Source organism: Carex rostrata, chromosome 1 (assembly GCF_964058835.1).
Source record: "Carex rostrata chromosome 1, lpCarRost1.2, whole genome shotgun sequence".
NCBI classification, from domain to species: domain Eukaryota; kingdom Viridiplantae; phylum Streptophyta; class Magnoliopsida; order Poales; family Cyperaceae; genus Carex; species Carex rostrata.
In genome coordinates, this window is record NC_135918.1 from 761,082 (window position 1) to 788,734 (window position 27,653).

The following is a 27,653-nucleotide window of genomic DNA, read 5'->3' on the forward strand; positions in this document are numbered from 1 at the left end:
CAATCCAAACGAATTCACATCCTCTCCAACAGGGGCGGAACCAGACTATCCAACTATGGAGATCAAAAACATATGGGGTCAATCATATACCATTTTTCTGCAAAGAATGAGAGTTAATTATACAGTACCGTGATATTTTACTCTAAATTATATAGAAAATACAAAAAAAAATTAAAATTATTGGGGGTCAATTGACCCTGACCCCCATTAGGCCTTCTTCAATCCGCCCCTGCTCTCCAATACCTGATAAGGGAATCTTTTACAATTACTAGATCTGAACCGTTCTTTTTAACTTTGCACGAATCTCAAAGCCCAAAAATAATATTCCCTATTACGGCCTGAATATCAAACCGGTTGAAATTTAATCTCAAACCGTAAAGTAAAAGTGATCATTTGCAATACCGGAGAGGATACGGATTCAATCCAAACGGTCTAGATTTGGAATTCGTTCGGATGAAAATAATTTCATGAGTTTGGATGGAACTTTTAAATTAAAGAAGCTGATGCGACTATCTGTATTCCAGTACATGCACCTCAACTATCATAATTGCTTTGAAAATTGTATAAATTGACAAAGTATTTATACTATGCACAAAAGTACGTATATTTATACGGAAGTATTTATATCTATGAGGTAAATCTTTTTACATAAATAATTGTCTTTTCAATTAAATCTCTCAAAACATACTCACACTATAAAAACCTCTAAGGACCACTCAAACTGCATTGGGGGCATACATGTTTTTAGATGTGGTTTTTTTTTTCTTCGTTCAATATCGTCCAAGTTTCTGATAATCTGTGAGTAAATTTTGCGAATTTGAAACCACAAATGTCTTCTAAGGAATTTTTTCTTTCAAGTGAGATTCGTTATAACGTACTTTCAGACTCGTCGTCATGCAAGCATTTATACATATATTTGCAAATATTTTTTTACATATGACACTAAATTACATATGAAAGTATTAATATCACGTACTTTTACTTATGTACTAAAGTATTTATACTTATGAGATCAACTATTTTTGTTAGAGGAAGGTTGACGCGGGAACGATCAGGGTCCCTACTACTTTATTAGAGAAAAGTTGAGGCGGGCACGATGGAAGACTGAAAAGGAAATAACCATATCAAGTTACGCATGCAAATATTAATATCTTATTTTACAAGTACTAATATATTATGTTTCAAGTATTTATACTATGAAGATTGACGCGGAGACAAGTGCAGGAGCTGATAAAGGAAGACCATATAATTAGTTAGAACTATAGTACAACATTCCTCTATTATTGTTGCGGATATGATGCGGATACTGGAGTGGGGGATTGAAATAATTATTCTTAAATTAATGACTAATTTGTGTTTTTTGCGTACTTAATATGATTCATCTTGAGTTATATTTTAAAGTTGATTTTCATCCAAAATTAAAAATGATGAAACAGAATAATTAATTTGGACCGATTATTCTTTCTAAGAAACTTGTGAGATATGTGGGTAATTTTTATTAACGAGTAATTTGTGTTTTTTATTCTATCTTGAGTTCGTATATTCAATTTATAGTTTAATTTTAATTTATTCATTATTTAACTAACCTTTCTCAATTAGTTTTATGATTTTTTGAAAATAATTATCGCTAATTTACTTGTAAATTATTTTTTCACCATTACTTAAAACTTTTATTTTTTTCACAATTTTATTATATGTTTATTATTAGACTTTAGATTAAAATTGATCCGTTATTAATAATTATTAATATAAAAAGTAGTATTGATAACAAGACTTTCAAAAATAAAAATATTGTTACATTAATATATTTCTCAAACTAAAATTTTCACATTTTTTTTTCATTGTATATTTGAACATTTATTGTACCACATTTTCATGACAACATAAAGCATATACATGCAAGGACGGAACTAAATAAAATGATTAAAGGAGGCTAAAGTATAAAATACATAATATAAAAAGACAAAAAAATGTGATCGCTAGAAATTGAATTCAAAACCGCACAAACATCAAGTGGAACTCCAACCACTAGCTTATTGGCTTACCCTAAAAAAAATCTAATCACTGAGCTAAAAATACATTTTTGTCATTTTACAAGGGAACTAGACAATATAAAAACTAAGAAAAAAAAATGAAAATTTAATATACATTATGAGATATTTTTAAATTATAGAGTGACTTAGCATTTTTTGACATGCACACAGATCCGTTTCTGTATTTATGACTCTTTGAGCCGATTTTTTTATTTATATCTAAAAAAATATATAAATTTAAAAAACTAACCAAACATCGTATTGATTTCGAAAACTACCCAGACCGGAAAAAAAATTTCCGGAAAAAAAATTTCCGGTAAATGGATATTAAAACCCGAATAATTTTTTCCGGTTTTAGGATTTTTTTTTTAGAAAATTTTTTTTTTCCGAAAATTTTTTTTTTAGGAATTTTTTTTTCGGATTCTTTTTTTTTCTTTTTTCAGTTTTTATTATTTATTTATGTTTTGTATTGAAGTTTTACAAATATTTAATATATATTTTTTTTAAATAGATGGAATACTATATAATTTGATTTATTCGAAAGACTACTACAAATAATTCGGATCAACATTTTTCATGCCGGATTTGAAAATAATTTGAAAATACTGATCGTTGAATGAAAACTTAAACTGAATTTTTGAGGCACTAAACGACGTTTTTTTTTAATGATCTACATGCTGGTGTAATCACTTTTGCAGTTTGATCCTTGTATCAGTCCAGATTTGCTGATTTACCAGCAGATGTCAAATTTGATATATATACACATATGTTACATATATGAGGAGGGATCAAGTTACAACAATTTTTGAGTTACAACAAGCATTTTCTACATTTTCAAAGTCCAAATCGTCAATCCAAACCGTTGGATGTGATCTCTACAATAAAATGTGCTTGGAGACCAAGTTTTATATTTTTTGATTTTTTTTTTACTATTTATTAAGATGGGTACAAAAACTAGTCAAATTCATACCATTGAATTTTGTACCCATATTAATAAATGGTAAAAAAATTCCAAAAAATGTAAAATTTGGTCTCCAAGCACATTTTATTGTAGAGATCACATCTAATGGTTTGGATCGACGATTTGGACTTTGAAAATTTTAAAAATGCTTGTTGTAACTTGTTGTAACTCAAAAATTGTTGTAACTTGATCCCTCCTCTACATATATATACATATATTATATGAGGAGGGATCAAGTTACAACATTTTTTGAGTTCCAACAAGTTACAACAAGCATTATTTACATTTTCAAAGTCCAAATCGTCGATCCAAACCGTTAGATGTGATCTCTACAATAAAATGTGCTTGGAGACCAAATTTTACACTTTTTGGAATTTTTTTACTATTTATTAAGGTGGGTACAAAAACTAGTCAAATTCATACCATTGAATTTTGTACCCATCTTAATAAATAGTAAAAAAATTCCAAAAAATGTAAAATTTGGTCTCCAAGCACATTTTATTGTAGAGATCACATCTAATGGTTTGGATCGACGATTTGGACTTTGAAAATGTAAATAATGCTTGTTGTAACTCAAAAAATGTTGTAACTTGATCCCTCCTCATATTATATTATATATACATATATTATATTATATATACATAGAGGAGGGTTCCAATGCCTCATTTTTTTCATACCTCATATTTTATATTTTTGTTTTCAAAGTCCAAATTGTCGATCCGAAGCGTTCAACAAAATATTTAAGTTTTCGTTCAACGGTGCGCATTCAACGAGCGGTATTTTCAAACTTTTCAAAATCCAAACAGTCGATCCAAACCGTTCAACATGATGGATATAAAATTTGATATGCAAGCACATTTTAACATATATATTATATTATATATACATATATATACATATATTATATTATATTATATTATATTATATATACATATGCATATATTATATTATATTATATATACAGAGATAGGCTAATATACTTTCGGTAGCATATGGGCCGAAATACACACAGTCAAAATTTGAAATTTCAAAATTCAAAAAGTCGATCTGAACCGTTCATCTTGTTCTCCATATTAATATGTGCTTGGAGACCAAATTTTATATTTTTCTGAATTTTTTTACTATTTATTAAGTCACTTTGAAAATTGCTGATCCAACGGTGGCTTAACAAAACAGTAAAATGGTTGGATCAACGATTTTCAAAGTGGCTTAATAAATAGTAAAAAATTCACAAAAATGTAAAATTTGGTATCCAAGCACATATTAATATGGAGAACAAGATGAACGGTTCAGATCGACTTTTGAATTTTGAAATTTCAAATTTTGACCGTGTGTATTTCGGCCCATATGCTACCAAAAACACATTAGTCTATCTCTATATATACATAGAGGAGGGTTCAAATGCCTCCATGTTTTTGTGCCTCCATCATGCCTCCATCTTTCTCCATTATTTTCAAAGTTCAACAGTCGATCCGAACCGCTCAACCTAACCTCCATACTAAAATATGTTTGGAGACCAAATTTTATATTTTTAGGAATTTTTTTACTATTTTTTTAGATAGGTACAAAAATACTGTTTTTAGATGGTTCAGATTTACTGATTTTGTACCTATCTAAAAAAATAGTAAAAAAATTCCTAAAAATATAAAATTTGGTCTCCAAACATATTTTAGTATGGAGGTTAGATTGAGCGGTTCGGATCGACTGTTTGAACTTTAAAAATGATGGAGAGAGATGGAGGCATGATGGAGGCACAAAAACATGGAGGCATTTGAACCCTCCTCATATACATATACATATACATATACATATACATATACATATATTATATTATATTAATTTTTCTTACGACCGTAAAAAATCCGGCATGAAAAATGTTGATCCGAATTATTTGTAGCAGTCTTTCGAATAAATCAAATTATACAGTATTTCATCTATTTAAAAAATATATATTAAATATTTGTAATACTTCAATACAAAAAATAAATAAATTATAAAAACTGAAAAATAAAAAAAAATCCGAAAAAAAAATCCTAAAACCGGAAAAAATTATTCTGGTTTTAATATCCATTTACCGGGAAAAAAAAAATTCGGAAATTTTTTTTCCGGTTTGAGTAGTTTTCGAAATGAAAGCAAGGTTTGGTTAGTTTTTTAAATTTATATATTTTTTGGATATAAATAAAAAAATCGGCTCTTAGAGTTTTCGTAAATTATTTTGTGAGTTTTCATATTCATAGAATCACGTTCTGCTTCTCAATCTCATGCCAACCAAATGAGTTTTAATTTTCATTAACGATCCAGGTTAAAACCTCTTTTGGAAAAACCACATGTCAAAGTTTGACCCATCCTTTCTGCCTCAAGTGACCAAAAGAATTTACGATAAACCAAAATTGTTTTTCTTATTTTTTTTTAATTTTAGAGTGAGTCTATGGTATACAGATAGAAATCACTACTTTTTGGACTATATAAAATCAGTGATTTTCTATCTATCTTACAAAATAGTAAAAAGTTTTTAAAAAAAATATAGAATCTAGATTTTATATCTAATTAAGTTCATGGATCGACCAGAAACAGATTGTATTTACATAAAAATAGTCCCTCGTAACAATATCAATCGATATTCTCCTCAAAAAGAAAAGAAATATCAATCGATTTAATTTGATTCGCACATTTTGACAATTCAGACATACAAATCAGATCTTTTAAAAACAAACCCATATAAAATCATGTATGGCGTACTTATACGTTTGATTGTGAATTAAGAGGTGGAGTAAACATTTTACTCCATACTTAAGTAGTTAAATAAGAAATAAAAAATGAGTTAATCCAGAATAACTCACTTTACTTTTTTAGATATATTAATTTTTTTTACACTTATTCTACTTGTATAATCCACTGTCATAAACAAAGACATATTTTTCAATATCTTACTCCAAATAAATTAAGTTAAACTATAACTTTAACTATCAAATAAAGTATAAAAATATGAAAAATAATATGAAATAAACAATTTAATTCTCATTAATTTTACTTAACAACTAAACATGATCTATTGTCAAGAATAAATATTTTTCACGTACGTCGCATTATAGACATCCTCATTCATTCGATTATATTCTCTCTTTCTTATCGTACTTATTTACGATAAGAGGGCTTATTTTTTTCTCATGCTCTCTCTTATCATTTAAAAAGAGAATGTACGTTTGTATGTTTCTATAGAATTTTGTTACGTTATTAGTAATGTTATTTTTTATCATAGGTTTTTGGAACTTATAAAAAGGAGCTCAGAGCTAATGTTAAGATTCCCATGATTTTTTTTAACCTTTTAAGACATTTTTATGGATTTTTTCCATGATAATATTGATTAGCCGAATACTATTGAAAAAAAAAAATCCCATTTATTTGAAAATCCCATCGAAACCCACTCAAATCCTATGCGCCGGATAGGCCACCTGATCCTATGAAGCACAAATAGGGCTGTAAATGAGCTGAATTTGAGCGAGTTACTTTCAACTCGAAATCAGCTCATTTAATAAACGAGTGAGTCAACTCGAATTGGGATGGTAATAACGAGTTGTAGAGTTAACTCGAACTCAGCTCGTTATCAACTCGAGTTGACTGCAACTCGTTTATAACTCGTTTAACCAGTCAAGTTCTTAGGTATTGCTATACACTAATATGTGTTTATCTATATACAAACAATTGAAATGGCCTAGTAATAGTTTATCTAAATACAAACAATCTAACACAGAGATAATAGGTCAACTCAAAGCAAACAACAACTTAGAATCCAATAATTTTTCATACAACTTAATACATAAGTTGAGTTATAAAATGAGCGAGTTATATAACTCGAGTTATAAATGAGCGAGTTGGGCTCAGCTCATTTATTAAACGAGTCAACCAACTCGAGTTAAAACTGACTCGAGTTGTAAATGAGCGAGTAAAACGAGCTATTAACGAGCGAGTTGTGAGTTCGAGTAATTTTGTACATCCTAAGCACAAATTAAGTGCAATGGCATAGCCACTTGATCCCACTATGGGACAACTGTTGCAACCTAGCCCAATTTTTTATTGTCTGAAATATAAAATATTATATTGTAATTTGACTACTTTCAAAGAAATATATAAAATTTAAAATTTCCATTCAAGTGCAAGGGAACTTAAATATATCAATCCACAAATTGACCAATTTCTTTTAAATAAAGGGTATAGTAGATAAGAGTAAACACTTGTCTATCTCTGGAAAAAAAAAAAGAAGTTAGACCAGATTCTTTAGTAAGCTTTGCCTACTTCTAAATTTGATTTTGCCTACCACTGGTCCAGATATATTTTCAGTCTGCTAACAAACAACTTCTTAAGTTCAGTGCATGATTACTGGTAGTAGATCAGACTCACCCATAGACGATAACATGGACTGATTTGGCGCTACTGGTAGGGAAACATTTTTGTCAGAGAGTTTAGAAAGAAAAGTTACAAAGAGTCCCTCTATTTATTTTAATTTTACGGAAAAGGGAAGAGGCGGGCAACATGAGGGGCCTGCTTAGTTTTTAAAAAGTAGGAGTTGTCAGCTTTTTAGTTTCTATTATTTGCATTTTAGTTTCTAGTTTTTATGATAATGTAATTCTTGTAAGACTTTCTCTTTAATTATTAGAGCACGCCTAAGGGCTTAAAATAAAGAAAGCAGCTAATAGTCCTCAAACTCCAGTTTCTCAAAAATCTCCGGATATTTTCAACTAATTATGTAAACATTAATATTAAATCCTGTAAATATCAATACTAAATCCTGTAAACTAATTCAACAAATCATGTAAACATAAAAATGCGTGAAAGCTGTTGAAAACGCGTGACAGCTGTTGGGGACCACTTTCTGTGAACATACACATAATATCCTGTAAACATACACATATTATCCTGTAAACATACACATATTATCCTGTAAACATACACATATAATTCTGTAAACATACATATTGTACTTGAAATTATAGCAGTTGAAATTATGGCAGTTGTGGCAGTTAAAAACGCGTCAGAACTAAGCTAAAAATGGAAGGCTTTTATACACGGAGATTTTTGGGGGACTGTAGCCCGGGAGACCTTTGTCCACGGTCTGTCCACAACCTTATCCATTCATCCTCTAACGGTTTTATAACGAACTCTACTGTCCGTACCAACTTTCCTTTTATAAATTTTCTTAATCTGTCTCTCTATTTTGGAAATAATTTCCAATCTCTCTCTCTCTTTACAAAAACGTAAATATTTAGATCTCCCTTCCCTCTCCGTTTTTGAAATTCAATCCATTTCTCCAAACAAAATTTCTGAATCTTTGAGCATCGATCGAACTAGAACCAGGAGGAGAGAACCGATCACCGCCTCCAGTGGCGATAGCCATCGGCGCATTCTCTGAACTCCGATCAGCCTACCACGACTGCTTCGATCGGTATTCTTTTACGTTCAATCGCTACAATTGAAAAGCCTAATTTACCCAATCGGAGTTAAACCCCTTTTACCTTTTGATCTCACCGGTGGTACTCAGACAAGTTCTCTAAAGATGAATGATACAAAGAAGACTGTACTACATAGTCTTGGCGAAATTAAAGAAAAGCAGTTGCGAAACTTGCCCCCAATCTCAAAGCCTGTCGATGAAGGCGTGATTGTTTGTGAAAATAGCACCCTAATTTTTTTTTATAAGAGAACCTCTGTCTTCTTTGATTTTATCATTTTGAGGAGGATCGACCGGAATATCGGATAAGAATTTATCCAGATCGAAGTCTTCGTTTTTGAAAAAATCATCCATAACATATATGATTCCGATAGGAAAGAAGGCTAAATACAACTTCATATATATAAACTTAATGAAACAACTGCCGATCTTGCTTCCAGGTAAAATCCTAAAATGTTAAATCAAATTAACATACTTAATCATTATTTAATCTTTTCTCTCCAGTACTCATAGATTATTCTCTTTTTCTCTTTTGTGCCTATTTTCTCATCTTAGAAAGAATTAAATGGTGGATCAACTCACCGACAATCTGATTGTCGAGTTCATGGAAGTCTTCAATCAGATTGTTGTTTTTTTTGTATTTACCTTCTCTGATTCATTTTTCCTTTGCAATGTTGATTTTAATTTAGACTACTGTCTCGATCTCATTTTTTATACATGATCGCAATGAAACCTTCAATCGTGGAGCGCGATCGAATAGAAGTTGTTTTTGTTGAAGAGCACGGCAAAATTCAAATCTAATAAGTTATTTCTGTTGAATTTGTTGTTTTTATTGTATGTAGTAACAGATTTAGCATTTCAAATAAAATCTGGAGGAAAGAGATGATAAAGAGAGGCGATATGGAGTATTGATCTGAGATGATAGAGAGAAGCGATATAGAGTATTGATCTGTTAATTTTACTATATTGCCCAGTTAATTTTACAGTATTCATCTTGTCATTTTATAGTATTCATCTTATGGAAATCTGGAAGAAATAGATGATAGAGAGGCGATACGGAGTATTGATCTGTTAATTTTACAATATTGTCTTGTTAATTTTACAGTATTCATCTTGTCATTTTTCAGTATTCATCTTGTGAAAATATGGAAGAAAGAGATGATTTGTTAATTTTACAGTATTCATTTTGTGAAAATCTGGAGGAAAGAGATGATAGAGAGGCTTCTTACTCATCCGAACAATGAACATAAGAGGTTTTTAATGTAAAAGTTATTTGTCCATAGTTTTTTTGTTACTATTATGCTATTTTGAATGTTGTGGTAAATATTTTTATCTTGTGTTGAACAGATGTTGTTTGTGGTGAACATATGTTGTTTTGTGGTGAACAGATTTTTTGTGTGATGATGGATGTATGTATAGATTTAGCAATTTTAGAGTATACATGGTATTATTTTATAGTTTATATTTTGTAATTTTACAGTATACATGATTCTTTGTAGGTTGTAGTTTAAACTGAAATGTAGCATTTGTTACATTTTATCTTACAGTATAGATTGTATTATTTTATGGTTTAGTTTTAGAAATTTTACAGTATACAGTATTATGTGAAAATTTTACAGTATACAAGATTCATTTGAAAATTTTACAGTATACAAGATTCAATTTTACAGTATATATTTTACAGCATACAAGATATAATTGAAAATTCTATTGTACAAGATTTAATTTTTACAGTATACAAGATTCAATTGAAAATTCTACTGTATATAAGATTCAATTTTATAGTTCTGCTGATTCAATTTTACAGTATACAAGATTCAATTGTAAATTTTAATGTGCAGAAGATTTAATTTTACAGTATACAAGATTCAATTGAAAAATTTACTGTATACAAGATTCAATTTTATAGTATACAAGATTCAACCCAGTGCGGACGCTAATAATTAACTCTAACTGCCAATAACTGCTAATAACCGCTAATAACTAACTCTAACTGCCAATAACTTCCTATAACTGTAATTTCTGAAAGTACAGTTTAAAAGTACATTTATTTTGTCATGTTGTGCAAGTTGCAATCTTTTTCTAACTATCATGAGACCACTTCAAATAGTTGTTGGATGTTTTGTGATTAACTGATATATTTTATGTGATATATTGTATAATTATACAACATATAAAACTAATTTTATAGTATTCGCGCAAGTCAAAGCTGTGGACAAATGGTGGACAAAAGGCTGTGGACAATTAGATGCTTCCATAAAATAATATGAGTGATGTATTTACATATAAATTTTTTATATTTTTGAATTATTTTAGTATCAACTATCAAATCAAGCACTAAAAATGTTGAAAAATGAATGTATTAAAATTAATTTAAAAACTTAAATATTGGACCGCTTGACTTGATATCAAATAATTTAAAAAAGTTATGAATATTACACGTAGATACACAACTAATAAAATAAATTGATTTGAACAGTTTAGATTTACTGTTTGAAGTCAATTCAATAAGTTTTGGAGTTGACGTTATATTAACTGAAATGACACTAATATTATACTAGACATATTCTACTACATTGTGTGCTGGAGTTTGTGGGAGCGTTTTGCATGTACTCGTAACAATAATCAAAATGTATCCAACTCTCTTCGATCCAGGCGAATTAATGTCCCCACACGAACTTTTCCCACCCACACCGCTGTACGACGTACTCCTTACTCTCATACCCACTTATTCCTGCTGACTACGAGACTCAGTCAAATCCGGTTAAGCAGAAGAAAAGTCATTACAGGTTCATGGTGTAAATTTTTTTGACAAATTTGCTACATTACTTGTCATACTTCCCATAGAATAAAACGGTCTAGTCATGCATTTTATATTAGAGATAATTAGTTACAAATTAGAAGTAACGACTACTTAACATGTTAATCATGGTAATTGTTATGAAATAAAGTAAATTAAAAATTTGACACGTCATCTTTATTACATTTATAAATATCATGAATAATTTATGGAAACTAATTTTCTTTCAACAAATTAATTCGACCTTTAATTAAGGGGAAATTTACTAAAGTGTACGAAGCTTGGAAAAATGAACAGGGTAGTAAACGAACATATTCAAATAAAATAATTTATAATTTTTTAAAAACTGGAAATATATTAATTATTAGGATTTAAGAAAATTTATCATCAGGGATGGAACTTTTTAATCAAATCTGCATGGTTTTGATGGCTGGGTTATTTCCATTTTCCAATATATCTTTGGTCGTAAACATCCGTAAACTCCTTAGGTACAGGAAATTACAGAGTCTACAGTTCCCTTGTCCTAGGACTCTATTTACGAGATATTCCACCATGCTCCTGTTCTACTGGACCAAAGAGAACCAAATTCTTTCACTTGAATCGGTCATATATCCCAGAGATCCAAGGAAATACGGCCCTAGAGGCGGCGTGTTGTCGGTTCACTACACCGGGCTCCCGTTGTCATTTCTCCGTTTCAGTGATATTCGTTAACAGAGTTGCAGTACACTCCGCCGCACACACCACTGTCGGTCTCTCTCTCAGTTTTTCTGACGAGTCCGATCAACCGCCATTAAACGAAATAGCGATTGAAGCTTTTGTTTCCTAGATTGCGTATCTCTTTTGAAGCGCGCGGTCAAGTTCAGGTTAGAAGAAAAGAGAGGGCGATTTGAGCTCATACATTTCTCGGTTTGGGGAGGATAATTGATGAGAAAGAAAGGAAACTGATCCTATGAAGGGAAAAAGGATGGAATGGGAGATCTCCATGGGACTGGGAGCATTCTCCAGCTAGATATTGACCCTGTAATTTATATTTCTCTATTTAATTTCATTGTTTGTTCAGGAAACTTTGAGGTTTCAAATGATTGGGTTTATTCCCTTTTCAATTTTTGTGTCCTTTTGTTGTCCAAGGTAGAAGTAGTTTTTTTTTAAGTGAAGGTAGAAGTAGTTAGATTGATTATAATTTGAAGAACCACCAGGACGGCACCAACCTGGTGTGGCATTGACTGTATTAGCTTTCAAATAAATAATAAATAAGCAGCTAGGTCAAGTAAACAAAAATAATTCATGGGACTCCTAAAAGTTCTATTTATGCTCAGCCAACAAAAAAAAAAATGTATATGCGAAAGAGAGAGAGTTTGCAATGCATGTCCTTTTGGTACCACATATTTTCAACGTAGTTGGCCATTGGTACATACCCTAGTTTGAATTTATTTGACTGCTGGTGTTAGTCATATGAAACAAAGAGGACAGTAAGGTGTTACAAAACAAGGTCCAGTTTAGTTTCAGCAGATCTCTTTTCTTTTTTTTTTCTTTCAATTTTTTTTTTCTTTATCTTTTCTTGTTTTCATTCTTTATTGTCTGAGAGGGAGCTGGTTGGATTAACAACTGGGACCACAAATTCTACAGTTAGTCTGGTTGATGCTCCATATTTTTTCCCCCTTTTGTGATATAATAATGGAATAAGGATCATGCTACAGGTATGGGATATATTTGACTTACATAAAATGCATCAGAAGGGAGCTATAAAATATGACCCTTATACTCTACAAAATTGAGGGTGCTAAGAGGATGTCATTTAATAGTTGTCTACCTAAAGAGCCAGACTTGATTGGTATACATACAAGTGGCCCTTTTTTAGCAGAACTTGACCTTAATTGGCTGATCCAGATCATTATCAGCCCTCAATTATTGAAATTGCATTTATAATTTGATAGCTTTCCAATTATTTTCCATTTTGGTCTCTCCAACTCAAATCAGACGGCCCTAATCAGGCTGGGGCCGTCTGATTTAGCGAGGAATGCTCATTACATTCTGTTAACTCAATAATTAGGCACGCAAAGCTAAAGTGGATGCGGAAGTGTGGCTGGCAGAATTAAGTGAACTAAGTTCATCAGACAAGTGCCATCGGGAAAAGATCGATACGCAATTAAACGGTCTCTGTTTTGAGGTAATATTAGAAAACTCTAATCCTTATCACATGGCTGTAAAAATTTCAGTTACAGTGTTCAAAATTGAGTTGTAGTGTGCTGGTCTTGTATTGTTTGTATATTTTTAATTCACTGTGTATTTTGAAATGAAACCTTTTTTTTTTCCTTTTTATTGTATACATCGTGTAGCACTTATACAGTCACTTCATAAGATTTGCTTCTGGGTACCGAGTAGACTTAATTAGGCTACCTTGAACAAAATAATGATATTTGGTCGCAGAAGACGTACTTCTTTGTCTCAACTTTGTTCAATATTCCAATTACATCTTTAGGCAATATCTTCCCTTTCTGAATCAAGCAAAATGGCACCTTCAAAGGGACTAAACTTTTCTAGATTAAATATTGCTTATTAGACTTGGCGCTTTATATAGAGGCAATATAAGAGTAATTTTGGATCTCTATCCAAATGGATCATCTTTGACTTTGACTGATGAGAGAGGGTTGTTATTTATGAATAATTGTTGCAGTGCATTTCATTCCTCGGTCTAGCTTGTCTGTGTAAGAACTTAGTGAAAGTAATGGTTAATCTTCCTTCAGTTCAACCATTCTTGACCCTTATATTAGAGTTGCAGCAAATATCAAACAGATACGGTTTACAAAGAGGGGAGCTTTGCATACCCTCTCTATCTTGTTTCCGGAATTAAGGCGATACAAGTAGTATCAATACCGTTCCCGTCATGTAAGTGCTTTAATTCTACAAGTTCCTTTACCCTTTACATCTTTCCAAAGGGTGATTTGTACCAGGGTTATGACAAATATCAAATGGAGTGTACAGCGAGGCAAGTGTTGCATCTCCTATCTTTGTTTTTTTCTGGAGATAACTCATATAAGTATCATTACCTGCACCCACATTGCTACACAATCTATACCACTTGCTTATTATTACACATTTCCAAGTGTGATTTGTAATTTTAAGCAGCTTTACACCTTTACCTGCTTGTCTTTATCCAAACCATTTTCATCTAGATTTGTGAATTTTCCGTAATTTGGCAATTGATACGTTGTTGGTTTCATGGCTTTGATCTAAAATTTAAGACCAACATGCCTCCCATGTTTTCTCACTTGGAAAATATTTTTCCAAATCACCGAAGCATATTTCTTGTCCTTTGCAAGTACCATGCCTAATTAAACTACACACTATGTTATCAATCGTTCCCCATTTGTATATGCATTTCAAGAAAGACATGATATAAATGGATGGACGGTTCCAGCATTAGGTAGTACTAAACTACTAATCAGGCCCCTGTTGGTTTTTTACAACTCTTATATTAATTGTTTATTTATTGTTGCAGGATGTTGGAGACTTAGCCTCGAAAACTTCCAGTGACAGCTTTATCAGCAACGAGCTTTCAACTGATACTTCCCCTGACAACACAACCACGTCAATTCTTCCCGCATTCTCTCCTTCAAATAACATCAACTCGCCTCTAAAGAGGTCAGATGCAACAACCGCCATGCACCTTAAAGGGACCCAGTCAGATGCTTTTAGGGTTAGCATTTCGTCAAGTGCCCCGAGCACTTCCAGCCATGGCTCCACACATGAGGACTTTGATACCTTTGGAGAAATTCTTGTATGGGGAGAAATAACCTTGAATAATACTACAAAAAATAAGTCAGGTAAAGGTGTGACTGATGTAGTTGCACCTAAACCATTAGAAACTAACCTATCACTTGATGTGAACTATGTATCTTGTGGGGCCCGACATGCTGGACTGCTCACTAGAACTGGGGAGATTTTGACTTGGGGGGAGGAATGCAAAGGCCGTCTCGGCCATGGTGGTATGGTTGCCGATTCTACACAGCCACGATTAATCGAATCCTTGATGGGTCCTGGATTGAATCCATTGGAGATTGTCGCATGTGGTGAGTTCCACACATGCGCTGTGACCACATATGGAGAGCTCTATACGTGGGGAGACGGGGCCCATGGAGCTCTTGGCCATGGGACTCAAGTCAGTCACTGGATTCCTAAACGAGTCTCGGGTCCATTAGATGGCCTGAACATTAGGCATGTCTCTTGTGGTACGTGGCACACGGCCCTAGTTACCTCAACCGGTCGGCTGTTTACTTTTGGAGATGGTACATTTGGTGCATTGGGACACGGAAATCGAGAGAGCTTGTCTATCCCTAAGGAGGTGGAATCTCTGTCTGGTTTGAGAACGGTCACAGTGGCCTGTGGTGTGTGGCACATGGCAGCTGCAGTACAAGTTTCAGCAAGTCAACTCACAGAAGGTGGTGACTCGGGAAAGTTATTTACTTGGGGTGATGGTGATAAGTTCCGGCTCGGTCATGGAGATAAAGAGCCACGGCTTAAGCCCACTTGTGTGCCTTCCTTGATAGAGCACAACTTTATTAGGGTTTCTTGTGGCCATAGTGTGACAGTTGGTCTGACATCGTCAGGTGAGCTTTTCACAATGGGAAGTACAGTTTACGGACAGCTTGGCAACCCTCAATCTGATGGGAGGTATCCCTGCCTTGTTGGAGATGCACTCATTGGTGAATCAGTGAAGGAGGTTGCTTGTGGTTCATACCATGTGGCAGTATTGACAAGTAGAGGTGATCTTTTCACATGGGGGAAAGGCGCTAATGGCAGATTAGGGCATGGAGATGCTGAGGATAGAAAGGTACCTACCCTAGTCGAGGGTTTGAGGGATAAAACCATCAGAACTGTTGCATGTGGGGCCAGCTTCACAGTTGCTATTTGTCAGAGCAAACGGGTACTAGGTGCGGACCAAGCTCAATGCACCATGTGTAGGCAACCTTTCGGGTTCACAAGAAAGAAACACATGTGCCACAATTGCAAGATGCCACACTGCAATAACTGTAGCTCAAGAAAGTCTTTTAGGGCAACCCACGCACCAAATCCAAGCAAGCCATATCGGGTATGCGACCCTTGTTATGTAAAGTTGAATAGTGACAGAGGCTTAAATACATCCAATAATTTTGAAATGGTTAAAACTAAGATAGATTCTTTTCCCTTGGTGCAAATAAGAGATATCGCTTTGAACAGTAGGGTTGATTCAAAATGGGGGAATAAAAAAGCAGGCGGTTTTGGGTTACGAGTTAATGGGTCAAGGCCGGTCTCGCCATTTTCCAGGAGGCCGAGCCCTCCACGGTCTCTAACACCAGGTCCCATGGCCCGTGGGTTCTCTTTCCCCAAAGGGTCAATGGATGGTCTCAGAAAAGCAAATGAGTTGTTAAATGAAGAGGTTCAGAGACTTCGGGGTCAGGTTTGTGGGACATTTCTCTCCCTTTTTCCCATAGAGATATAGACATAATGGTTTGTTTTCATATCAAGGAGGTAATAAAACAATCATTTTAAAGATCTAACACTGCAAAACAATGTAGAAACATGTGATGGAGCTTTTGCGTCCTGCTTGGAATTTTGCATTATCACCATGTCTTTTTTTAGAATAAGAAAGAATTTTCCATGCTCAGCCAGATTGCAACAGCTGAAGCTGCGCAGTATCACCAATTTTGCATTTCTCTCTGTCTTCTAGAATAAGAAAGAATTTTGTATGCTCAGCCAGATTGCAACACTATCTGTATACTAAACATGGGTGCAGTGGCTTATTAAAACTATGTTTAGCCATAAACTACAAAGCACCAGATAAAAGCATGATCAGGTCCAATAGCTAGTTATTGGTGCATGCCTGTACTTTATTAGGCACTTATAATTAATGTGAATTTCTCTTTTGTTAGGTTGACAATCTCAAAAAGCAGTGTGAGTCACAGGAAGTGGAGCTGCAAAAACTCACAAAGCAAGCTCATGATGCAACTGCCCTTGCAGAAGAGGAATCGGCTAAATCAAAGGCAGCTAAAGAAGTCATAAAAACCCTAACATCACAGGTTGGGACATATTCTCCCTTTTCTAATTAGAATTCTTACTACTATGCTGCTATTGCTGGACTGTTGATTACAATAAATAAATAAAGAGAAGGGGTCCCTTAACAATGGTTATTTTGACAATCTTGACAATTGTTTATTAAAAGCATTCAAATAAAATTGAAAATTGGAAAGTAAATTTATAGGTATGTTATTGGTCATATAGTTCGCCTAAGAATCAAATTTCATGAAATCTTTGTACTATTTGATATTTTGATGATGCACCGAGGGTTAATTTCAGACCATTAAAATTTCAAATTACTGGATGTACGGTGACAGATATACCAAATCTCATCATGTTTTATAGGCATGATATGCTGATAATATAGATCATGTCTATAATATTGGGTTTCAATATTAAGCTTTACTTTTGGAGATCGTCAAGATTTTCAAAATAAAGAACATGATTATGATCATCATCATAAACAGTTGAAACTGAAAGCATGTTTCCGGAGGATATTTTTTTCAATAAATAACCCGATCAATAAATCCACCCCATGCAAAAAAAGAAGTTGAAACTTGAAATGTTTTATTGGCTGCTTTGTTAGTGGTACAGTTTGGAAGTGATGGTCCTTTTTGCCATACAATAATCCCATTATAATTATTTTTCAAATAATTTGGTGCCTTTTCTTTTGACAGTTAAAAGAAATGGCTGAGAGACTGCCTCAAGGCACCTATGAAAAGGTAGAGTCAAAACCCACACAAATGCTGAATAACACCAACGGGGCTCACCAAATGAGGAATAATACTTTAAATCAAGATAATTCACCGAATGAGACTAGTAAAGAAGGATGTGCAAAAGGCAGAGAGGATATGGCTAGTGATGATGCTAAGAAGGTATCTGAACTGGGTAGGAATGGCGATAACGGGTCAAGAGCCCAGAGCTTGCTTGCTTCAAGCAACCAAGAAGAGAAGGAATGGATTGAACAGTATGAGCCTGGTGTTTACATAACTCTTGTTGCCTTTCGTGATGGTACCCGTGAGCTGAAACGGGTTCGTTTTAGGTAATTGAAAAGAGAAGAAATCCAAACCTCTCTCTCTCTCTCTCTCTCTGAAAACCTTGGTGGTGGTTTCCAGGTCTTACAACAACAACAACAATTAAGTCCCAAGCAAGTTGGGGTAGGCTAGAAATGAAACCCAATCGTAGTCACAAGTTGAAGTAGACAGTAATAAAATAATAATATAAATAATAATACTAGTACTACTAATAGTAATAATAGTACCACTAATAATACTAATAATACTAACTATATTATGCCTACACTATAGATTATAGGGGCCAGAGTCCTAAGCTCTACATCATTGACCCCAAATCTCTAGTCATATGGCCTAAAGCCTATAATACTACCCCGAAACACGCGTAAACAATATTTCCAAAGTCATGATTCTGGTACGTAAATCGCTAACTTCCACGCGCTCCTATCCGAAGCCAACTCTTTGAATACACTGCAATACATCTAACAACCAACTTAGGAAAACATTCCAAGCTTCCTATTTTTCTTAAAAAAAAATCATTACAAATAAATTGTGGAGGAATTTTAATTTGGGTATTTTGTGAAGAACTTGACCAAGGCAAGTACAGCTGTTATTTCCATTCTAAATATATACAAAAAAAAAAAAAATAGTTCCTTCAGGAAGTGCATGAAAACGTTACTTGCTCATATCACGTTTTATTAGTTCCTAACAAAAAATCTTGTCTTGTATATAGCCGAAGAAGGTTTGGAGAGAACCAAGCAGAGCTATGGTGGGCTGAAAACCGACAAAAGGTATATGAGAAATATGATGTTCGTGGTGGATCAGATCGAGTCTCATCAGCATCATCAGTACGATCCTCTCATATCAGGTCCGAACACAAACTCGCTCTCCCCTAAAGTTTAGAAGAGAGGTGCAATTTTCTTACAGTAATCTAAAGTCCAGCAGAAATAATCGAAAGGTCTGGCTTGGTTTGGTCTAGATCTTATATGTAACTGTCATAATTTGACGTAATGCTGATCATACATTGGTTGGTACAAAATTCATATATACATATTCTTTGTTTCTCTTTGCTTAGTTGACGTGACTATTATAGAAGCTCGACTGTAGCAAGATAAGATTAGAAGTTACCAAAACCATACACCTTACATACCAATGCCGTTCCAGTAATGGCCCTAACCAGTATGTAAGAAACTTCGGTTGTTCATTTCATGTCAAGTACTCCAATTATATTTTAACAAGTAGGGAATCATTTAGTGTGTCTGTAAAGTTGTTTGTATATACCTTGTTGGTCTTAATTTATGTAATATTACTGTAGTCCGTGCTTCATCTTTTTAGCCTCCCTATGATATTCATACTTTAGATTCTCTAGTAATATTCTTGTACGGAATTTTTTTTTTATCATCTATTATTTGTCATTGTACTGTAAGTGCACCTTATTAGAAGTTTAGTTTTCCCAAAATAATTTATAATTCATAAACCTCATATAATATCCATTTCGATTTGAGTCATTCATTGAGCATAATTGTCAAGTAAATACAACATAGATTATTGTATCTGATCAGATGGCACATAAAAGTGCAAGGAATACATGGGGATGTATAAATGGCTCTCGTTGGGTCTAATATGCTGCAAAATTAATTACCTGAAGTGTTTAGAACCCAAATTTTCCTGCAACATTAAATTGAGGTAAGGTGCTGATTAATCGAATCATGCCTAACGTAAGATGATTTCTCCATCTTCTGAACTAAGCAGACTAACACGACAGCGAATGGGATTAAGAGGAACATTACATGCTTTCAGGACCGAATTGGCTTGAAACAGTGATCGTCCGGAAAAGCCCATTTGTGTACAAAGCCTAAACAAAACGCTATGGAAGAGGAATGTATGTATATATCAAAATTCAAATATAGAGGCTTCAATTAAAATCATCCTGCCAAATCGAGAATGGAGAATAATAGTGGTAATAAAAGAAATAAATGGTAACCAATGGTCCAGCATACACCTTCTTTCCTTTATTAATCTCGTTTCTTATTGCATCAGAAATGCCTCTGCAGGCTACTGCAAAATATATATTAAAGAATTCAGATCCAGTGTACTACCGAATTCGTATCTTCTGCGTTAACTCAAAGGAATGTTTTGAGTTAATGCATCTGAACTATCTCCGTTTTAAAATTCATGCGCACTAGATCCGCACTAATATTAATATTAAAAAGTTCATGTGTTAAAATTAGATAATCAAATTGATTTCGCTTAAAATCAGACAGCCGAAATGCATAAGTCAAAAGATTTTCTTTTGAGTTAATGCATAGGATATGTGTTAGTGCACCAATGACACGTGAGTTATTCAGTTTTAATTCGGCACAAATTTCAAAACAGACACCCCTCACCCCTTATATATAGTATAGGTATTGATGTGCCTACGGGCGTGTTTGAAGAAAGAAAAAAAAGGAAAAGGTATTGATGTGACTTTGACCTGAGAGTGCATTGTACACATCTCGTACCTATGTGGATTCGAAATAAAAAAAAAAAAAACGAGCTAATTTTGCTGGAGGTCACTGAATTTTTTGTTTTTGTTTTTTTTTCACGAATTGATCATTTAAATTTGATTTATTTCAATTAAGTCACTAAATTTTTTATTTGTTCTAATCAAATTATTTTATCATTTTTCGTCAAAAATACTAACAAAATATTATTATGTTATTAATATTTTGAACGGAATATGCTCATTTCGTTAATATTTTAGGCGAAATGAGCTTAATATTATAATATTTTTGACGAAAATGTTATAAAGTGTTTTAATTGGGACAAATGAAAATTTTAGTGATTTGATTGAGACAAATCAAAACTTAAACAATCAATTCGTAACAAATGATAAAATTTAGTAACCTCAAGCTAAATTTACTCCAAAAAAAACTCCCAAATTATCGTTAGTATTATAAATTCGCAGATTATGAAATGAGTCAATGACCGACCAAGCGAATATGGTCTAGAAACTTCAATCAGCTGGATTTGTTGTTGATTTTGCTTCGTCCCAGCTGTGTGTATGTAGAGTTCCAGTAATTCCCAATGCTTAGTTCAAATGACAATTTTGTAGCATGCTTTGTTAAGTCCACAGTTATAATGTCAATATAAAGTTTAAATTTTGTGCTGCCAGAGAAGTTTACCTCCATTGACAACGCAAACTATCTAAAATCCTACCGTCCGTCCTACAAACTTTTGGGTGCTTTCTTTGAATTCAATATGTGCAGCACATTTCATCTTTCGGAGCTCTTTGTTCAATTTGACGGACTGACTGTACTACTTCAAATTTTCATGTAGATGTGCTTTATAAATGAAGAGAGATGGGAGAGGCACAGAGTAGTGCGTATCCTCTGAGATATCTCAGCTTTTGCGTGACCGACGTGTCCGGTGCCTAGCTATTCGGGGGTGATGACCCCATGCGGGGGCCGGGGGGTCAGTGTTATGTATGCCTTAAGATTCGTGCAGAGTGTATTTAAACCGTTGAGATTTTCCATAAAGTCACACAAAGTTTGAGATATCTCAGAGGATACAACTTCGGCACAGAGAGGGCATGGTAACTGTTAATGTTCTCTACACTAATTTGAATGTTACAAAATTTAAATATTTTGTACATAGAGTTCATTTCCTCTCCTCTTCTACTCAAAATTTAATATAATAAAACAGGTAAACAAAATTCAGTCAGATCTGGTCACTCATTATCTCTTGACCTTTCTTTCTTTCGTTCAATCTAAATTATGAATTGGATTTTTTTTTTTTTTAATTCATTGGAACTGAATTTTTGGTGTGGGATGGTTTGTGATATAAAAGCACTGCAATGGATTTGAATTTTCTTCATTTCCACGTATGGTGAATTTTTTTTGAATTAATTATTCTAGCATCTTCTATTATGTTACTTTAATTCCTATAAATAAAACACGTACGTTAGGTGGGCCTAGAGACTAGAGTGGATTGTCAAGGTGATTGACACATCAATATGAAAGACACGTATTACTCTACTCTGTCGTCGGGAATACTGATGATGGGACAAGTCCTCCTGACCTAGGGCCAGCAGGAGAGTAGGTATCAATTTTTTTATTTGTTTTTTACTTTTATATTTTAGGTAATTATTTTCACTTATGAGTTATGAGAGAAGTAATATTAACTTCTTTTTTGTTGGTTTCCTTTGTTTTTGCAATTTAACGTAATAAAAATTTCGGATCAACAGTTTCTGAATTTTTAAATTCAGATATATTTATGAGATATAAGTATAATTATAGAAAAAATTATGCTTTAAACCGTGAAGATTGCACTAGTTTTATTTTAATATCCAACATTAAATAAATAAATATCAAATATATTCAGTAAAATGGGGTATTTTAGGAAGCGTCTAATTGTCCACAGCTAGTTGTCTACAGTTTGTCCACAGAAAAATCGTCATTTGACTTATGCGAATACGGTAAAACCCTTCTTTCATTATGTATATTTACTCAATATATCACATAAAATACGTAAGTTAATAAAATATGAACCAGCTGGTATTCAAAGTGGTCCCAAGATTGTTACTAACAGTTTGCAACTTACACAATAGGACAAAAAAATATATTTTCAGAGGGACCACTTGCTGTACTTTTGGAAATTGCAGTTATAGAAAGTTATTGGCAATTAGTGTTAATTATTAGTAGTTATTTCGACAAAACACGTGATATAAAGGTAAAATTAAATTTTCCGAATAATTTAATTTTTAATTTTTTTCTTTATTTAATCAACACACAAAAAAATCATCTAAATAATAAATATTATAAAATTGTCTCATTTAACTATAAAAATCAAATATACAAACTATAAAATTGAAGTCATGTAAAATTCACAGATTAAAACTATGAAACAAGTACAAACTATAAAATTTTAAAATTTTAAAACTGTCACCTTTAAACTATAAAAATAAAACGTATAAACTATAAAATTTCAACAATGCAAAATTAGCAGATGAAAACAATAAAATAAAATGTAAAAAATATAAATTTTCAATAATATAAAACTGTCAACTTAAACTATAAATTTTTTTTAAAAAAACTATACAATTTAAAAAATGTAAAATTAGCAGATGAAAACGATAAAACAAAACGTACAAAATGTCAATACTGTAAAACTGTCAACTTAAACTATAAACCAATTGCATGTATACAACATCCAGAACATTAAAAATAAAAAGTGAAAAAATAAAAATTACAACACTTCAGTGCAGTAAACTGACACATGTTAACTACAATGATAACAATTCCAAACTGTAATACAAAATTATTCAACAAAACACGGATTAATACTCCATATAGCCTCTATACCATCTCTCTCTGATGAGTATTTTGGAGTTATGGAATTGTGCTTGATTTTATACTATTTAGACTTTTAAATTTATAAACCTAAATACTCAAAGAAATATTAGTTGCAAGCGCACAACCTATCCTTATAGTACTTTGGGTATCGATCCATAGGAAAATCGAGAAATACTAGTCTTTAACTCTATCGATTCGTTTCATATTTGTGCAAGAAGGTAAAATTAAATGGGAGGTTTTGTTCCAACAATCCTTAGTTTGGGTATATAGATCATTGATTAACATGTTGTACATCGATTATTATTATTAACACTTACTAATATTTTCCAGAATTATATATATCAGTAAATAAAATCAACAAGATAAATACTAATGATCCCAAAGTATTTAATAGATTATATATATACTTGAACAAAATTCCAGAAATTAATATGATTATTTATAATTAATATATCCAATTATATGATCTCAAATAAATACCAAACTCGATAAAGTAAAGTTTTCGGATTTAAATATAATTACATAACTTGTTCATAATAAACAAATTTTAGATTTTAGTATAATTTAAGAAATTCTTACCAATAATCTAAGTTTTCATATTTTAATTAAAATAAATACTTATTCATGAATCTATACAGTTTAAGAACGAAATTGATTCTAACCAAAAAGATCTAGTACTTGTCTTCTAATTTATTCAACTTATGCAACAAAATAATAGAAATTTTAAAGTACCTTGATGAAGAATTTTCGAAACAAAAGTGGAGAATTGGGGAACTTTGTTGATGGCTGTGAAGAAATGAGAAGAGAGAGTATCGTGTGGCAGGAATTGAAAAGTTCTCTTTGATTTTTATCATACTTTCATTGTTTAATATATTTTCAATTAACCCATAGAGAAGTGGAAGGGTTTGAGACAAAACAAAAATAGGAGGAAATGATTTACAGTATTTAATAAACAAAGAGAATCGTGGGTTCAATTAATGGGGGCGGCATTTAAAATGTTTGGGGCGTTGGTTTTAGAAAAGGAGGGAGACGCCTACTGGACAAGACTCAAATTCAAAGGGTGCGATTTGAAAGCAGAGAGTTATGGTTTTCAAAAAATAAATAAAAATAAAAATTATGGACTCCTATATTTGAATTGGGTTGAGACCTTTTTTTTATATGGAAATCAATTTCATTTATATCATGACTTACTAATCAAATTAATTAACACTGAAATTTAACTTGGATCTTTTCTTAAGTTCATTCTCTCAATCTACGTGGCGTTACATTAACTCACCCACTTACTATTAAATTCAAATTCCTGTCCGATTTTTTTTTTCCTATTAAATCAACTCACCTATCTCCTATTAAATTCATCTCTGTTTGATATTTTTTTTTTCTTCCTCCGTGTTTTTTTCTTTTACTATTTATCATTATCATTTGACTTTCTAAATTAGACACCGTTGCATTTTTAATTTTATTCTGGTTTTAATTTTATTTATAAATTATGTAATATTATTTTAAAAACCTTCTAATGTAATTTTTTGTGTTCTAAATTTCTTTTGTAGTTTCTTAATTCAAGAATAAAAAATATATCAACACACAACTCAACAATTAGTTTAAGTCATAATCGTAAGTATCTAGCTCTAACCAAATAAGAATAATTTAATTCATAACTTAATTTTAAGTCACAATAAAATAGAAATGTCTTATACCATCATAATTTGAAGTAAACAACTTATACCACGTGGAGTTGTCTCCTCCCTTATCTCTCTTCATTACAATTCACAATGCACATCATTAAAGTATATATATAGAGAGACTTTTTTGTGCTCACTATATATTGTGGGACTAATTATTGGTTCAGATCCGGATCTAGTGTGTTTCTTTTTTGTTTTTAGGTGTCACTTATTAACACTTAGATCTCATGTGTAATGGGTCCCCCATTTCTAAAGCAATTAATGGTATACATCAACCAAGACTAGTCAATAAAATTGATACACATGATTATGCAACTTCTTTTATTTTATTTTAGACCACCAATTACAGTAAATCAAGAGATAAGTGACGTTGATAATAAATTTATTTGATAATTGACAAATTGGTTAGGTAATTATTAAATTATTAATTATTAATTATTATTTTTATAATTTAGATACACTGTGTATTATATTTTAGACCACCAATTATTAATTATTATTTTTGGATTATTTTGTTTGTACCATTTTAGTAATACTTTTATTAGAAATGGTCCATCTTCTTAATATTATTATTTAATCAATTTTATTTAATTTTATTAATATAATTAAAAAAAATATGTTTATCAAATGTTACAATTTACAATCCATTAAAATATTAAATTTACAGTATATTATTGGTCTAACTAAATAAATGGTGGCATGACATTTTTTTTCATTGTAATTTTATATTTAATTATATTTTTATATTAAGCTAACTTTAATATAATTGGTTAAAATCAATATAGAACATAACGCTATACTATTCACAAAAAATAATTAAATAAAAAATTATTTATAACTAAACTAAACTAAAACAATCAAATAAATATACATATTTTAAAATAAATTAAGATTTTCCGCAATTAATCCCATAATACAAACGAACACTCATTTTCTTATATTTTCATAATTAATCCCGTGAATTCCTACTTTTTCAAAAATAAATTCTCATTCCCTTCCTATTTTCATTCCATAATATCATAACACCCGAACACGCCCTTAGTCTAGCTCTACTTCCGAAATTTTTAAATATAGCATAATCCAAAAAATAATAAACCAAAACACCATTTTTCGGCCAAAATTATAAAAATGACATGGCCACATCTAGGAAAAGCGGGCACCTTTTTGGTGGCCACATCTAGGGAAAGCGGCCAATATTTTGGGCCGCTTCTAGGGGATGTAGCCACCCTGGCTATTTTTTTTTTCAATATTTTTAGTTATAGTTGTGTATGGTGTTTAATTTGGAAGCCGAAATTTTATTTGAAATATTAGATTAAGATATGCCTAAATAAATATTCCATATAAGTACTACTAAATAAAATTCTTAAAACTATTACAACAAACAAGCAATGCAATCACAACATAAAATTGACTACTAGATAAAAATATATTGCTTGCCTCTCTCTCAACCTGAAAATTGACAAACATAAATATATTGTTATTATCAGTTTATTTTTAAAGCTGCAATTTAATTTAAAAATATGAGTTAACTACCTCGTGCATCTCGAGCAGCTCTATTTTGTTGTTCTTGTGTATCTCGGCGAGCCTGATGTCCTCTCTTTCTATTATGCAGTAAATCAAGCCACATCGGAATTCTATTGACTCGCCTTCGACCCAGAGTAATATTTTTGTCATTTGGAACAAGGGTTGGGCCTTCGTTTTGCGGCCAATCAGACTGATTGTCATACACATGCCATTCACCCATCCATGTGTTGATCAGTGTCTGGATGTGGTAGTAGTAATGTACGAACCTGCCAGGGTCAATGCCTCGGAGACGGCACACTGCCAGAACATGAGAACACGGTATTCTGTTTAATTGCGGCTTTTGGCATGTGCATGTAACCGTGTTATCATCTGTGATTACCACCATGTATTTGTAATTGGCCTTGGTAAACCGGCCAGAAGCATTAGACATGTATGCATTAACTTTCTCTTGTGTGGATGTTACCTCAAACTCGTTTTAGTTGCCAAATCCACCGAGGGTTGTCATAGATTGTGACCTCCTGCACCGTTTGTTAATCAACTACGAAAAAATTGATGATATTAATGTATTTAAATAATTGAATGAAAATAGAATAATTTACAATTAAGAAAATAAAATAATTTCATGAAAATAAAATACCTTGTGCGCACGACATGAGAACTGTTGACCCTGACTTGCTTCAAATTGCATTTTTGCCCTCCTTTGAGCAAACCATTGCTGAAATTTGTAAAATGTGTCCTCAATTATTGCTGCTACCGGCAACCTACGAGATGACCTGAAGACATTATTGAGCGACTCGGACCTGTTTGTAGTCA

The 27,653-nt window shown here is 32.3% G+C and overlaps 1 protein-coding gene across 1 annotated transcript; it reads left to right on the forward strand.

Moving 5' to 3' along the window:
• Positions 1 to 11,804: 11,804 nt before the first annotated feature.
• Positions 11,805 to 19,689, forward strand: LOC144550821 (PH, RCC1 and FYVE domains-containing protein 1-like). The gene is made up of 6 exons (XM_078298681.1): positions 11,805 to 12,257; positions 13,288 to 13,404; positions 14,737 to 16,674; positions 17,147 to 17,293; positions 17,969 to 18,333; positions 19,038 to 19,689. Exons 1-6 carry the CDS (start codon positions 12,207 to 12,209, stop codon positions 19,198 to 19,200), a joined length of 2,781 nt encoding a protein of 926 aa, XP_078154807.1. The 5' UTR covers positions 11,805 to 12,206; the 3' UTR covers positions 19,201 to 19,689.
• The last annotated feature ends 7,964 nt before the right edge of the window (positions 19,690 to 27,653 follow it).

Coding starts and splice junctions, on each gene's coding strand:
- LOC144550821 (XM_078298681.1), top strand. CDS start 12,207: ATGGGAGATCTCCATGGGACTGGGAGCATTCTCCAGCTAGATATTGAC. Junction 16,675..17,146: donor TTCAGAGACTTCGGGGTCAG/GTTTGTGGGACA, acceptor CTCTTTTGTTAG/GTTGACAATCTCAAAAAGCA. Junction 17,294..17,968: donor TAAAAACCCTAACATCACAG/GTTGGGACATAT, acceptor TTCTTTTGACAG/TTAAAAGAAATGGCTGAGAG.